Consider the following 16,912-nt stretch of genomic DNA (forward strand, 5'->3'; position numbering starts at 1 on the left):
TATAGACTTAACTGATTTACTTAAGACAAACAAAAGCCAAATAATGTAGTATTCACAAAATAGTATTCACAAAAATTGTTAGATTACTTTTTGTATTCCCACAGCATTTTATAAATATATCTATTATAGTATTTGTCACATTAAATTATTTGTTTATAGATTTCCTCAAAACCTCTTTACCATCTCCTTCACCATGGTCTAATTATTAGACTGAGGAAAAGTTTCTATGGCGAAATTTGATTATTTCTCATTCTGAATCACCATAGAACAGCTTGTCTTCCTTTTCATACCATCATCCTAAAAATATCTAACAACAACAAATAATAACAGATAAATCTTAGGGAATAAACTCCCTTTCTAATACTCGTTTAGTTAAGCTTATCTTTTATTACATTCAAATACAGTTTTAATAAAAGGGACAGATTGGGGCTCCTGGGTGGCTCAGTCAGTTAAGTCTGACTTCGGCTCAGGTCATGATCTCGCGGTTTGTGAGTTTGAGCCCTGAGCATCAGGTTCTGTGCTGACAGCTCGGAGCCTAGCGCCTGCTTCAAATTCTGTGTCTCCCCCTCTCTCTGCCCCTCTCCTGCTCATACTCTGTCTCTGTCTTTCAAAAATAAATAAATGTTAAAAAAATTTTTTTGAAAAGGGACAAATTTAGGCTCTTTGTCAGTAGTGAACTGTTTCTTTTTATACAATTTTTTCTGTAGTTTGTAGGTATGAGTAAGTCATAATTTGCTTTATATAAATGAAAATCCATTGGAAAGTAAAAGTATTCTGTATGCTATTACATTTGGGTCCTATTTTGTTAAGGTTTTGTTTTTGTTTTGTTTTTTTTTTACTTAGTAATAGTTTAATGTGCCTTCAAGATTTGTGTTAAAGCAGATTTTTATCCATAGTTATATATATCTTCCTGTGATTTCTCACATTAATAAAATATCTTTATATATCACAGATCAAGTATAAAGAATGGATATTGAATACATTTTGACAGTTTAGTAAATGTGAATATGGAACATGGATTAAATATTAATCCTACCAAGTGTTTACCTCCCTTCTTTTAACTCAGGGTACACTCAGGAAATACAAAGATAATTAAACTCTATCTAATATATGCCAGACATCAGAACATTTGCTGCAAAAATTAACATTTTAAACTTTTGAAAGCCATATTTTCTTAGCTCAGGCTGCTGTAATAAAATACTATAGACCAATGGCTTAAACATCAGACGTTTATTTCTTGTGGTTGAAGTGGCTGGGAAATCTGAAATCAGGGTGCCAACATGGTTAGGTTTTGGTAAGGGCCCTCTTCCTAGCTTGCAGATGGCTGCATTCTTGCTGTATCTTTACATGGCAGAGAGACAAAGTCCTGATGGCTGTTCCTTTTTTCAGGGCACTAATTCCATCATGTGGGCTTTACCCACATGACCTCATCTAAATCTCTGATTACCTTCCAAAGGCCCTATCTCCTAATACCAACTTGGAGGTTAGGACTTCAACATACAGATTTTAGGGAGATACAAACATTCAGTCCATAACAAATATAAATTATTCTTTGACTTCTCTGATGGATTATTAGTATTATTGTTCTGGACTATTTAATGCAGAAAGTGGGAATTAAATATATGAGCGTAAGCTGAAAAGTTTCATAGAAAACTCAAAATTATGAATTCTGATTCCTTATGCCAGCATGATTTGTTAAATATATTTAACAAACATATAGTTGTTGAACAGTTAATATTTTCAAGGCACTGTTATACATACTTAATATGAATCTGTGAACAAAATCATAGTTCTCTTGGAATTTACATTCTATTAAAATAACACATATATGTATTACGTCACATATAGTATATGTATATAACATCTTATATTAAATGTTAATATATTTAATATATTAAATTGCTTTAAATGTATAGCCAAAAGACAGCATAGAATATAATATCATTTGGAGTTGCCAGTTAACTTGAGAAAAATTTTTAAACTGAAACTTTAGTCTGTGAACTGTATAAGTTAATTCTGGCTTGTATCAGAAACAGTGTACTGAGAGAGGCAGGGAGATTTGGGCCCTGGTATTCCAATTAACTATGTCAGTGATGTTCAATAATTGTTTATGTCTTAGCAGTCCCTTCTAAAGAATAAAGTTTGTAGTCAGTATATGTAATTACCATTTACTGAACGCTTGCCATGTGCCCCAGGCACTGTGCCAAATTCCTTACATATATTATCTTATGTAATTCATCTAACCACTCATTGGAAAGGTTAGTACCGAACCACAGAGCTCAGGTCATTAGCAGAGCTGGAAGATAGAGGTTGGGATTCTCATGACTACAAAGCCTTTAACCACTATATAGTATTGTTTACCAAATAAATGATCTTTAAGGTCTCAACAAGCCCTAAGATTATGGATGTAAAATAATCTTATTAGCCTTTTGAGCATATGTAGTATATATTAATCTTAAATCATTGAAATATTTTACCTATCACTTCAGGTAAATTATTGTAAAATTAGCTTTAATACCCTGTGCCTAAAGCTCAGATGTGGCTATGTAATTTTAATGTTCAGTCCTATGTATTTCAAACACCTATGTTACAGCAAGGCAATGTTTTGTATTTTAAACTATTTCTCTCCCTTGTCCCTCTCTTTTTATAGCTACCTATTCTACAGAAATATGGAATAACCCATATAATATGCATAAGACAAAATATTGAAGCAAACTTTGTTAAACCAAACTTTCAACAATTATTTAGGTAAGAATTATGGTTATGATGGATTAAAATGTTGTGGGTAGCAAACATGTATTTTTATTTCAAGTTAATTTTATTATAGCAGACTTCTGTACATATCTGTTTTATAAGGATGCTCATATAGGTATATCATTTAAAAAATAAACTTCTTTAAATTCTTAAATAAGTAACTAAATCATATAATGCAGAATTTTAAAGATTCAAAAGCATGTACAGTATACTGAAAAGTTTCCCTATCCTTATCCCTTAGATAGCCAGTTCCCCTCTAGAAGCATTCACTGTTACTCTTTGAGTATCCTTCCAGGATTATGTTGTATATACAAACAGTCCTACAGATAAACTTTTATTTTTTACACTGGCTTAAAGATTTTTTTTTTTTAATTTACTTTTAGAGATTGCTTCATATTATTACTTAGAGAGCTGCACTGATTTTTTAAAGTTTCATAGTAATCCATTGAATAGCTATACTAAAATTTATTCAGTCTGTCTCCTGTTGTTGGGTATTTAGATTGTTTCCAGTCTGCTAATATAGCAGGTATTCCCATGCATTTCATTTAATTCATGTGTGAATATATCAGTTGGATAAAGTGTAGAAGTGGAATTATTGCATCAAAGAATATGAGCATTTAAAATTTTAATTGATGTTGCAAATTGCCCCCCAATGAGTTGTATCAGTTTACATTCCCACTATGAAGTGAATGAGAAGAGACTATTTCCTTGGTATCTCTAAGACAAATTGTAAAACAGTTGTAATTTTTCCCAATTTTCTAGAGTAAAAATGATGTCTCACATAGTTCTAATTTGCCTTTCTCGTTTATCTTCTAATGAGTGTGGTTGAGCATCTAATGGTTTTTAGTTTTATTTTAACTTTATTTTAAAAATAAATCTATATATTACAGTGATATAAAAAAGGGTGCAAAAAAGGTGTGTAAATAAAGTATGTCTCTTTTCTCCTCTAAACCCAAGCTCCAACTTCTCTCTTGGGAGGCAGCTACTATTAACTCAAATATTCTAGAGATACTGTGTATCTATATAAAAACATATTGTTGTAATTCTCTGATTGATTGATTGATTGTAAAAATGAAAGCAACCTGATTTTCCATCAGTACAGGACATTCTGAAATATATTGTGTAGGGGTGCCTGGGTGGCTCAGTCAGTTGAGCGTCCAGCTTTGGCTCAGGTCATGATCTTGCACTCTGTGAGTTTGAGCCCCACATCCAGCTCTGTGCTGACAGCTCAGAGCCTGAAGCCTTCTTCATATTCTAGGTCCCTCTCACTCTCTGCCCCTCCCCCACTTGTGTGTACGCTCTCTCAAAAATAAACATTAAAAAATTAAAAAATATATATATATAGTGTGTGAATGTACAATAGAATCCTATAACCATGAAAAAGAATGAAATATTTCTGTGTTGATACGGAATAATCATTAAGATTTATTAAAAAAGCAAGGTGTACAACCAAGTGTATATATACTCTCAATGTGTTTAAAAATACATACATTAGACATAGGTTCTTGTATATGCATGGAAAATTTCTAGACTAACACACCAGAAATTTGACAGTGGTTGCTTCTGAGAAGAGAAATTTAGAGTCTGGTAGAAGGGCCTACTTTTTTATTACAAATATTTTTATATTGTTAGAATTTTTTACCATGTGTACATATTTTTCAGTTAATAAAAACTTTTTAAAATTTTATAAATTTTTTAAATTTATAAAAATTTTAATGTTCATTTGTGTGTGTGTGTATGTGTGTGTGAGAGAGAGAGAGAGAGAGACAGCATGAGTTGGGGAGGGGCAAGAGAGGGAGACACAGATTCTGAAGCAGGCTCCAGGCTCCAAGCTGTCAGCACAGAGCCCGAAGCCGGGCTTGAACTCATGAGCAGCAAGATCATGACCTAAGCCGGAGTCAGATGCTTAGCTGACTGAGCCACTCAGGTGCCCCTAAAAACTTATTTTAACAAAGAGATGTTCTATTCTAAAATAAAATAGATTGAATTTTTTTGTTCTAATTGTGAAAGAAATCCTTCTTCTTTATAGATACTATGGAAAATACAGAATGACACTAAGAAAAATGTAAAATCATCCACAATTCCACAACCCAGAGAAAACACTTTAGTTAACATTTTGGCATGTTCCTTGTAAATCTTACTCTATCATACATATGTGTATTATGCTTACACACATATAGACTTACACACATATAGACATATGTGTGTATGCTTACACACATATACACACATAACATGTACGTGTTAAAGAAAATTACAGTGTGATATTTTAAAATGCCATCCTATACATTTCTAATTTGTGTTTTTGTTTTTAGTACCAAAATGTCCTGTGTGCATCTGTTTTATCCTAATGGAAGAATTCTTTCTCCTTAGATTTAGAATATTGGCTTATAGATTGATAGTTCTGCTAATAGTTTTTGACACTCAAAATGGTGTGTAATAAAACATGTTAGATTGATGCTGAATTAACTTTTTTTTCTATGAAGCTGTGTTTTATGTAACAGTTCAGTCTACAGAATCACTTGAGGAAACAGCCATTGTCAGAATCCTTTTGGTTTTTACATTGGATTATCCTTGGATACTGAGTTTTGGGTTCTCTGTGATAAACCCTGAATTTGCTGAAGTTGTTAACCACCTAAATGATTGCTAAAGAACTGTAATTTTTAAGGCAATATTGACTTTAAAAATTAATTTTGTATCTTAATTACTATAGATGTATTAATAAGCAAGTAGTCTTGGGTAGGTTAGAAATGGAAGTTTTTCACAAAATAAAATAAGCCTAGCATATGAGTAATATCTTATTTTCAGTGTTTTCCGAAGTGTAAAATTGTAGGACAGGTGGTCTCCTGGTTGATTTTTTTTTTTTTTTTTTTTTTTGCTCTACTGAAGGTTAGTTCAAGCAATGGATATTTGACTCCCATCATTCTGGCTCCATCAGACTTCTATTTTGATTACCTTCCTCTCTTTGAGACTTTGGGCTTACTCCGAATCGTGCTATATAGGGTTGTGAGGAGTGGTCACAGGGCCACTCAGAGAAGAATCTTCTAGTCCATGGGGAAGTTAGAAATAGAAGAATAACAAGGAATACAGACACTTTTTGTCTTTATATTCTAGGTCCACTCTGATATAGAGGAAAGTTTCTTCCTTCTTGGGATTTTACAGTTTTAACCAGATAGATTTTTTATACTATAAAATATCAAAGAAATATTAACTTGTTATTTAAGGCTGAAGCATTTAAAAATGCTATGTATGTATTTAAGCAGTATAAAATCTATGACCCAGTTCTTGGGCATATGACACTTTGAAAGTTGTTTTGCATTATTTTCTTGGTTGCCAAGAAATTTCGTAAATTTTTTTATACATAGAATTTTATCTGAATGTGTGCTTATCACAAAATATTCTATTTTCAGATATTTAGTCTTGGATATTGCAGATAATCCAGTTGAAAATATAATACGTTATTTTCCCATGGTAGGTATAAAATATTTTAATATTTAGAATTTGTGATTTGACCTCTTAATTATGGTTCTAAAACTTAATAATAATGAAACTAATTCTTTCCCATGCTACTTTTACTTTGTTATGACTGAAAATTGTGGGATTATATTTAAAGAAAATTTATTATTAAAACTATTTTATGATCGCTAAATATCTGAGAAATCACACCTTGAATTTATTAAATTCAAATTAAATTTTAGCTCCTGTATAATTTTAAAAAATTGTAATAGTCACATTTGTAGTATTTTGGAAATTCTTGAATTAAGGTGATTTGTATTCATATAAATTAGCTGGAATTTTTTTTCAATAATTTTTTATTCTGTGTATTTTATGCTTATATTACTCCAGATGTTTTATTAAAACACATGTCTTTTGCCTTCAGACTAAAGAATTTATTGATGGAAGCTTACAGACTGGAGGTAAATAGTAATTTCTTTATGTAGCCAGTGTTTATTTTCAGGAGATTATGTGTTATAGTTAATTTTTTAGTTATCATTTGTCTTAAATGAAGGGTATGGAAGTTGGAATTGTATGTAATTGACTATTCCCAAATTTGTTTTTTCCCAACTCCTTGTTTCATTTGGATAGGCTTTCTTAAGTAACCCTGTACAACCATTTTTGAATTCTGGGTCAGCTTTAAATGTCTTTAATTTCAAAGTCTACAGGTAATATAAATTGTAAAACTTGAAAGTTAATAAGTATCTAAATGGTATGTATAAAACATAAAACGTTTAAGAAAGGATTTATCTTACTATGGTATAGTACATGGTTTCAGTATATTTTAGTTGCTGAATTAGATAGATAGATAGATAGATAGATTTTGTCAGAGTAATTATTTCTTGTTTTTCAGGAAAAGTTCTTGTCCATGGAAATGCAGGGATCTCCAGGAGGTATGAAGTTAGAGATTATCTTTTTTTTCCTAGCATTTAATTAATGAGTTGTGTTTTCTATTTTTTTCTAAAATTTTTTCCCCCTCTTCAGTGCTGCCTTTGTTATTGCATACATTATGGAAACATTTGGAATGAAGTACAGGTAAGAAAGCACTCTGAAACCTAGCCAATTTAAATTCTCATTAAAATGAAGCTTAATGGAAACAGTTTGGGAGTTTGAAGTTGATATTCTCTTCATTTTGTCATCTAGTCATGTTTGATTAGGCAGGTTCTTATATTCCATGCTTAGTCGTTTAACCTTTGTAGCTTGTCTACCTTGTGTAGATATACTTTAGGCTAATATTTTGGGGTTTTAGGGAACTAGTGCTAAATGTTATTTTAAGAAGCCATGATAGTTACAGTTGGAAATAACCCTTGGAAAAGTAATTATTTACTACTAGAGAATTGTTCAGTCTGAGTTTAAAAACTTAGACACACACACACACACAAACTCGTACACACAGATGTTTATTGCTTCCCTTGTTTAAAAGGCTAATCTAGGGGCATCTGGGTGGCTCAGTTGGTTAAGCCTCCGACTTCGTCTCAGGTCATGATCTCACAGTCCATGAGTTCGAGCCCTGCGTCGGGCTCTGTGCTGACAGCTCAGAGCCTGTAGCCTGCTTCAGATTCTGTGTGTCCCTCTCTCTCTGCCTCTCCCCCACTCATACTCTGTTTCTCTTTCTCTCTCTCTCTCTCAAAAATAAATAAACGTTAAAAAAATTATAAAAGGCTAATTTATTACATTTTCCTTTAACAATAGTTGGGTGAAAAATTACCTAGGCACTGTTTCATCTTCTGTTCATAATTCAGTGTAGTCTTTCTTATCCAGAATCAACTTTTCCAAGCATACTACCTAGATAAAAGAGAGAGAGTGCCCCAGAACAAAAGAAAAAACTGGTCAATGTACAGTGTTTCCTGTTCTTAGTGTGTCTTGTACATGTTAGAAATCTTGTAATCATTGACACCTCCTTGTCATTCACTCCTCACCTCCTAAACTGACCCTTTACCAACCTGTTTTATGTCCTAAAATATACCTTGAATCTGTCACTTTATCTTTCTCTTCATCATCATTTAATCTTCAATCCAAGCTCCAATCATGTCTTTCCTGGAGTCTTCCAATGGTAGCCTTCTTAGTGGTTTTATGTATCCTTTTGTTTCTCCAGTCCGTTTTTTTCTGCACTACAGTAGGAGTGAACTTTTCAAAAGATAAATCTGGTCATATAATCACCGTACCCCCAAAAAGCTCTCAAAGGTTTCTGATCCTTAATAATTTTTAACATGGCCAGTGAAACTTTGTGTGATATGCCTGTATCAACTTATCCATCATTGTATCATGTTCTCTGTTAGTCTCTTCATTTGAGCTGTATTCAGCCTTGGATCCACATGACTAATACATACTAGACATTCAAATGCTTGTTTAATTTGTTTGGTATCCTTTGTGTTTAAATTTCTTAAAAGTGTCAGTTCCTAGGGATACCTGGGTGGCTCAGTTGGTCGAGTGTTCCACTCTTGATTTTGGCTCAGTCATGATCTCAGGGTTGTGAGTTCGAAGCCCACATTGGGCTCTGCACTGGGCATGGAGCCTACTTAAGATTCTCTTTTTTCCTCTTCCTCTGCCTCTCCTCCCACCTGCTCGCACACTCTCACTCTGTCTCTCTAAAGTGTCAATTCTTAATATTATTTGAATACAAATCCTTCATTTATTTAATTGAAAAAGATTAATGCTGGCTAGACGTTATGTTTTATATATTCTCTTTATTATTTGGTGTCTTGTCAGTAATAATAATAATGGTGAAAATAGCTTCCATACATTGGGTCTGTGGCAGGTACTATTCTAGGCTCTTTTATCTCATTTAAGCCTTACAACAACACAAGGGAGTAGATATAGTTCTCCTTGTTTAAACAATGGTAATATTTTGAGCATGTACTGTGTGATAGATGCTCTACAAAGGTGCTTTACACTTATATCTTCCATCTTCACAGTAGCCTATCAAGATAGGAATTATTATAATCCCTAATTTACAGATGAGAAAAATAAAGTTTAGAAAGTTGAGCAGCTTCCCTTAGAACACAAGCTGGTAAATAAGCGGGATTGTGATATTTCATTTGACCATGCTGTCGATTTTTCCTCTACATCTCCACCTCTCTGTAGTAAAAGCTGTATATGATTTCCTATTTTAGGTAAATTTTTGGGATAAGTTCTTATTTTAGGTAAATTATGAAAAAAGTGAGATTATTCATGAAATAATAACATCACCTTAGTTTTCTTTTTTTGTTTTCAGAGATGCATTTGCTTATGTTCAAGAAAGAAGATTTTGTATTAATCCTAATGCTGGATTTGTCCATCAACTTCAGGTAACTTTTCTCTTCTTCCTCTTTAAGGTATCAGAAAATAGGATAATTCATTTTCTTACGTCCATATAGATTAAATGTAGAATTTACTTTAAATACCTAAAAATTGCCATAATCTAATTATTTATTTAATTTTATTATTATTTTTTAACTTTTTAAATTTATTTTAAATATAATCTCTACACCTAACATGGGGCTTGAATTCAGGACCCCGAGATCAAGAGTTGCATGCTCCTCTAACTGACCCAACCAGGCACCCCCTAATTTGATTTTTTATTCAAGTTTACATTTCCAGTTAAAAGTTTTTTCTTTTTCTTTTCTTTTCTTTTTTTTTTTTTTTAATTTATTTATTTTAAGAGAAAGCGAGGGAAAGAGAAAATCCCAAGCAGAGTCCACAGTGTCAGTGCAGAGCCCAATACTGGGCTCAAACTCACAAACCATGAGACCATGACCTGAGCCAAAGTCAGATGCTTAACCAACTGAGCCACCCAGGCACCACTCAAAAGTATTTTCTTAAAAGCTGCTATTACTGTGAAAAAAGGGTTAAAGGCACATTGTTAAATGTAAGATAAAATAATTGTTAGAAATTTCATTTTTTTCCCTCTATTTTGATTGTACACAGAGACAAGAGTTTTGATTCTAAATATACTATGTATAGAAGCTTTTATATTTTATTTTCTATTTTATAGGCCTTATTTTTTCCATGTTTCAAATTTTGTTGGTGCCTAGAAGATGAACTAAAAAGACAGTAAGATAAACCTGTGAGGTATCTGATTAAACTAGTTTACTTAATTTTTTCCAAAAAGGAAAATTATGGATTAAAGGATGTCTTCTTACTCATTCCATCCAGTTATGCAGGAGTAAATAAGTTTCTTTGCCTTTTAACCCTGTTGTGTAAAAACGTTGTCTTTTTAAATTGATGTTTTTATTTAAAAAAGTAATATATACTTATATATACTTATGGTGTTATATATACTTATGGTTAAAATTCAATAATATATATACAACTGTACCAGCATTTTTATATGTATATATACATATATGTATATATGCATCATAACTTTATATTATTAATTCCTTATACATAAACCTTTAGATTGTTTCTAGTCTTTCATGATTATGAACAATATTGGGAAAAGTATCCTGGTAGGTACATCTTTGTTTACATGTGTGAATATGCCTGTAAGATATATACATATATAGAGAGAGGAATTGTTGGGTCAGAGGCATTTGAAATTTGATGTTATCACGTAGTCTTTTAAAAGGCTTAAATAATGTAAGTCACCAGGAAACTAGAAGTACCTTTTTCCCAATATCACATTCAGTACCAATAGCCAAAAATATTTTATCAGATTTTTCTGATCATTGTCATCATGGTGGTAAAAGTGGCAACTCCAGTGGTTTGCCCATCTTTCTATCAGATTATTGATATTTTTTTCATTGGTTTATAAGAGCTCTTTATATATTAAGGAACCTATTTTTAGCCAACTGAGTTGAAATGCTATTTTTATTATATACTGAACTCTTACCTATATTTGGGCCTATTTCTGGACTTTGCGTTCTATTCCATTGCTCTGCTTACTGCTGCAATTGTATCAAACAATTTTAAATACTATGATATTATATAAGTCAGTTATGGTATAGCTCAAGATTCCCTCATTAATGTTCTTTCTAGAATTTTCCTGGCAAGGTTTTAACATTGTGTGTGTGAACTTTACTGAAAAGAGCTCTATATTTTTTATTTTATAACTATGTTTACAGTTCAGAAAGAATTGATACCTTACATTTTTAGTCTTTGTCTCTAAGAATATATTCCATTTATTCAAATCAATTTTTATGTCCTCTAGTGTTTTAAAGTTTTCTTTTTGGGGGCACCTGGGTGGTTCAGTCGGTTAAGCATCCGACTTCAGCTCATGTCATGATCTCACTGTTTGTGAGTTTGAGCCCTGCATCGGCCTCTGTGCTGACAGCTTCGAGCCTGGAGCCTGCTTTGGATTCTGTGTTTCCCTCTCTCTCTGCCCCTCCTCTGCTCGCACTCAGTCTCTGTCTCTCAAAAATAAACATTTAAAAAAAATTTTTTTTAATCTTTCTTTTTGTAGAATATATGTATTTCTTATGAAATTTACAGTATCCTATATTCAACACAGTTTACTCAGCAGAATAGCCAGAATCTTATTACAGGTTATCCCTCCACTTAAAATAAAAGCCACAGGCCTTATTTACAATGACTTTTATAGCCTTACACTTGCAGTCCTTTACCTTTCAGTTCTAATCTCCTACTATCTCATTTGCTTACTATGTATGTTCCAGTCACATTGACCTTCTCACAATTCCTTGAAAATACTATGCATGATCTCATCTCAAGGCACTTGCCCTTATTCCCCCCACCTAGAATGCTTTCCCCCAAACATCTGCATGGCTTGTTCCCTTAATTTTCCTTTGACTGCATTATTGTAATAGCATTCTAATGGGTATTAGGAATACTTGCTTCTGCCCTTACCTCCTAAATCCCTACATTCAAAAGAAATATTAGTTTGGACAAAAGTGGTAGCAAGGGAAGAGGTGAGAAGAGATCACATTGTGGATTTGACAGTATAGCTGACAGGATTTGCTGATGGATTGGATGTGAAGAGAGAAGATTAAGATGAATCTAAGCCTTTATGGAAGATATGAAAGAAACTGCATGAGAAGATTTAAGGGGAATAAAATCAAGTTCGGTTTTGGTTACATTAAGGTTGAGAGGGCTGTTAGGCAGTAGGCAGTTATACACATCAAAGTCCAGACTTCAGGGGAAAGAACCATGTATCTAATTAGTATTATATAGATGCCAATGAAAGCCCTGAGACTGGGTGAGATCACTACGGGAATGTAGAGAAGAAGTTCCAAAACAACCCTGATGCACTCCAACATGTAGAGGGTGGGGAGATGAGGAATTAGCAGAAAAGATCGAAAAGAATGGCCAATGGGATAGGAAAAAAATCAGGGTGGCTTGTTTGAGAAGTCAAGTGAAGGAAGTGTTTGAAGAAGCAGGGAATGATCCTACAAAGGCTGATAATAGGTCAAATAAGATAAGGGCTGAGAATTAACATTAGGTTAGGAACATGAGGTTATTGGTGTCCTTGACAAACAGAAGGCAAAGGATAAGCCTAATTGCTCAGCATTCAGGGAAAAATGGGAAGAGAGGAATGTGAACAGCAAGAATAGATAATTGCAGGAATTATGCTTTGAAGGGGAAAACAGAAATGACAGCTGGAGGGGAAATTAGGGTTATTAGGGGGGATTTTGTTTGTTTTCTAAAGTCTAGCATATTTGCTGTCTGGGCAATTCCAGGAGAACAGAGGAAATTGATATTATGCCAGAAATGGATAGTATGGTCTATTCTCTTTGTTGAGTTTATTATATTTATTATTAACCCATTGACTGAGAGTTGATATGTCATCTCTTTCATTACTACATTTCTTCCTTGAGTCCTTTTATCTCTTCTTTGTATTCATTTCAGAAATGTCATATTCTCATTGAGTTCATGGAGAATTAATCATGTTCATTTGCTTCATGGAGTGATTTTTGTTTTGTTTTTTTTTAATGTTTTATTTATTTTTGAGAGAGACAGAGCGTGAGTGGGGAAGGGGCAGAGAGAGAGGAAGACACAGAATCTGAAGCCATCTCCAGGCCCTGAGCTTTCAGCACAGAGCCCGACATGGGACTCAAACCCACAAACAGTGAGATCATGACCTGAGCCAAAGCCAGACACTTAACTGATTGAGCCACCTAGGCACCCCCATGGAGTGATTTTCATGCTGTGTTCTTCATATGACTTTTGGTTTATAAGGTTGCTTTTTTTCCCCTTGTGACATCTTTATGTTAAAAAACCTACAATAGTTCCTTTTTGATTATAGGTCATCTTTGAATTAGAAGTATTCTTCTTAGATCAGCTATTTGCCCAACAGTGAAGTTGTGGGAGAGGAACCTGGGTAGTGGTTGGGAAAGACAGATAGCTTAAATTTTCCCAGTTGTCTTAGAAGACTTTCTTACCAACACTTTTCTCTGGTGGTATGACTACTCAATGGAGTAGGAAGCAGAGCCCCCCCCACCCCGTGTCACAGGTTTTTCTCATTTAGATTGATGAACACCTCATGCATGTTAGAATCACCCAGAGGAAGCTAAGCTAAACCAATTAAGTGAGAATCACTGGGGGTGAGACTTAATATTTAAGTTTTTTTTTTTTTATTTTTGAGAGAGAGACAGACAGAGAGACAGAGCACAAGCAGGGGAGGAGCAGAGAGAGAAGGAGACACTGAATCTGAAACAGGCTCCTGGCTCCGAGGTGTCAACACAGAGCCTGATGCGGGACTTGAACTCATGAATCCTGAGATAATGACCTGAGCTGAAGTTGAATGCTTACCCAACTGAGGCACCCAGATGCCCCTATATATGTATTTGAAGCCTCTCCGGTGATCTTTAGGTATAGCCAGTCTTGGAGAATTACTGGTTAAGGTTTTATTTTTAACTAAGATCAGATACTTGGCTTCATACTTCACCTTACTATCATATAGCCTGTTTCTTGCAAAAATATCATGTGTGGGCATTCACATTTTCCCTGATATGCCCTACCTCATCCCACAGCCCACTCACATTTCCTGATCAGCATACTATTTAAAGGCTCATTAGTTTTATCTTAGGCACACCATCTTTCTTTGGAGAACTCTGAAGTGTACCCATTCTGCCTGATTTTTGCAGTCAGGCATCTTGTGTTCTAGCTTGTCTGGTTCCATTTTTTTTTTTTTTAATTTACTGTGGAATATAATACACATATAGAAAATGCATAAAATGTAAATACACATTCATGTAACCACCATTAGGTCAAGAAACTGAACCTATGCTAGGATCTCAAAAGCCCGTGATGCCCCTTCCCAATCACAGACACTCTTTCTCCTTTTATAAAGGTAACCACTATTCTGACCTATTTGATAATTATTTCTTTAGTTTTCATTCTTCTCATATTTACGGTTATGGTTGTTTCCTAGTTTCATCAAATGAGGTGTTCTCTATTATCAGAGGAGAGGGATAGAAATGCCTTTATTCTTCCATGTTTGGAGGTAGAGGACTATTCATTTTAAGGGATCAGAAAATCAAATACATATTTGAATCCATTAAATGCCTTATATTAGTCTCATTTTTAAAGGGGTGCCTGGGTGACTAAGTCAGTTGAGCATCTGACTTCAGCTGAAGTCATAATCTCGCAGTTCATGAGTTAGAGCCCATGTTGGGCTCTCTGCTATCAGTGTGGAGCCTACTTGGGATCCTCTGCCTCTCTCTCTCTCTGTGCCTCTTCCCCTCCTGCATGTGCACACACTCTCTCTAAAATAAATATTAAACAAATAACTTCTCCAAAATACAGTATTAAGGTGAAATGGGGAGAAAGGAGTAATAAGTTACATTAAAAAAATAATAAAATATTCTACAAAAACATTTTATCTTTATTGAACTTTATTTCATTTTATTCTTAGTCATTTTATGAGATTGCTTGTTTGGGTTTGTGGTGTGTGTGTGTGTGTGTGTGTGTGTGTGTGTGTGTGTGTGTGTGTTTTAACAGAGGAGCTTAGACATCATGTAATTAACACCGCAAAGGCTTGTGTTTTAACAGAGCAAGTCAGAGATCATATATCTAATGCCCCAGTGGCAGAGAACATACACCAGCAGTTCAACGTATGATACCCTAGTGCAAGCAATTAGCTTGACTTGATTTATAGTTTCATCAGTAAATGCAAAATTATGAGGTCAGAATTTTAAACCTGTATTTCTCTTACAACAATTATGGCACCAGATTTTTCAGTATCAATAAGAATACCAGTAATGAACATGGTAACCACTGTTTTGGGTACCCAAGAAATTAAATGTATATTCAAGTTAATTAAATCTTTTTTAGGAATATGAAGCCATCTACCTAGCAAAATTAACCATACAGATGATGTCACCACTCCAGATAGAAAGGTCATTATCCGTTCATTCTGGACCCACAGGTAAGGATGTTTTTTCATTTTGGAGAAGGTTGGGGAGAGAGATGATGGTATGAAAGGTAGAAAGCATCTTTTGCTCTTTGGTTATACTGAACAATTTAAATTGTTTAGAAAACTTGGGGTAGACTATTGAATTAAAACAAGATAATTGTAAATTTTAATTTTACACTGAATACATGTGTATTATATTGAGCTTCTACTGTGTAAACACCACTGTACTTGGTTAATAGAATAGGCTAGTTAGAAGATCACATTTCTGCTTCGTTTTAGTTTAAGTCTTTAAGTGGTGTAACTGCTGTAAAGATTAAAATAAGAGGGATCTGGAGAAGGGGCTTTAAGTACACTCCACGATCTTACTAAAAATAAAAGATGGTTAAATAAGTGAAAGCATGTTTCAAGTTAAATAGGGTGACTAATGTGAGCCACCCCAGTTTTTCTCTTGTCATCAATATTTCAGTCCCTTCTCCCTTTCTTCCCTTTTTCAGAGTATTCTCTCCATTATTTTCAAAGTTAATGATCCAAGCTTGCTGTCAAAATCTTTTATCTTTCTTCTCCAAGACCTTTGTTACCCTTGTTTGTATCCTTTCCTTTTTACTCAGTCTCAGTCTATTTCAGGTTCATATTGGCCTCCTATCCAAACTCTAACTTGGTTTATTCTGTACATTCTTGCCAGATTTATTTTCATAGAAGATAGTCCATAAAAGATAGTTCTAATGTATTTTTCCTGTACAAAAGCCTTCATTGGTTTCATTCCTACAGAAGAAAACATAGAGTGTCATAGTAAGTAAAGGCACTTCTGACCTTGGTGTCTCTCAGAGTTCCTCTTTATATATGCATTCCAGAAAACTGAACTCATGGTTTCATTTGTGTCTTCTTTTCTCCACCTAGAGTGCATCACATTGTCTCTCTACCTTTAAAAACTTAGTTCACACGTTACTCAAGAGAAAGGATGATTAACTTAATCTTCCTCCAATCCCTAGTTATTTGGAATTCCTATACTCTAGAGCTTTATTTGTACCTTCTCACTTGCTGCTTGCATTAGTTGTTGATGTTTCTTACCTCTTTTAGATCCAAGTTCAGCACTTCATCTGAAACTCAGCTAGACCAGCTGTATTTAGCTTTATGGCTAGCATATTTTCTTTATCCCATTGCCTTGATATTCTATCATTATTTTATTGATCTTATAGTGAGACATTAGTTTCATGTTAGAATCCAACCTCTGATACAACATTATTACCATGATTTAGCCCAACCTTTTGGGCATAACTTTAAGCTTGTGCCATTATTAGGCAGATAACACAGTAGACCCTTTACCATTTTAATTGTTCCCCTAAGTTTTCCTCCATGGAGACTCAAATTTCT

The 16,912-nt window shown here is 33.9% G+C and overlaps 1 protein-coding gene across 2 annotated transcripts in view; it reads left to right on the forward strand.

Annotated features, from left to right (window-relative positions):
• The window catches only part of STYX (serine/threonine/tyrosine interacting protein), a 38,038-nt gene that overhangs the window by 16,653 nt on the left and 4,473 nt on the right, over positions 1-16,912 (forward strand). Inside the window, exons 4-10 of one of the 2 annotated variants that reach the window (XM_040477151.1) lie at positions 2,651-2,748; positions 6,165-6,225; positions 6,635-6,671; positions 7,103-7,142; positions 7,234-7,284; positions 9,464-9,536; positions 15,460-15,553. In XM_040477151.1, coding sequence (XP_040333085.1) covers positions 2,651-2,748; positions 6,165-6,225; positions 6,635-6,671; positions 7,103-7,142; positions 7,234-7,284; positions 9,464-9,536; positions 15,460-15,553 — 454 coding nt within the window. The remainder of the gene's footprint in view (positions 1-2,650; positions 2,749-6,164; positions 6,226-6,634; positions 6,672-7,102; positions 7,143-7,233; positions 7,285-9,463; positions 9,537-15,459; positions 15,554-16,912) is intronic. The other variant, XM_040477152.1, reaches the window with a different exon arrangement.

The sequence above is a fragment of the Herpailurus yagouaroundi genome, unplaced genomic scaffold (genome assembly GCF_014898765.1).
Source record: "Herpailurus yagouaroundi ecotype Mexico unplaced genomic scaffold, PumYag 141, whole genome shotgun sequence".
Taxonomy (NCBI): Eukaryota; Metazoa; Chordata; class Mammalia; order Carnivora; family Felidae; genus Herpailurus; species Herpailurus yagouaroundi.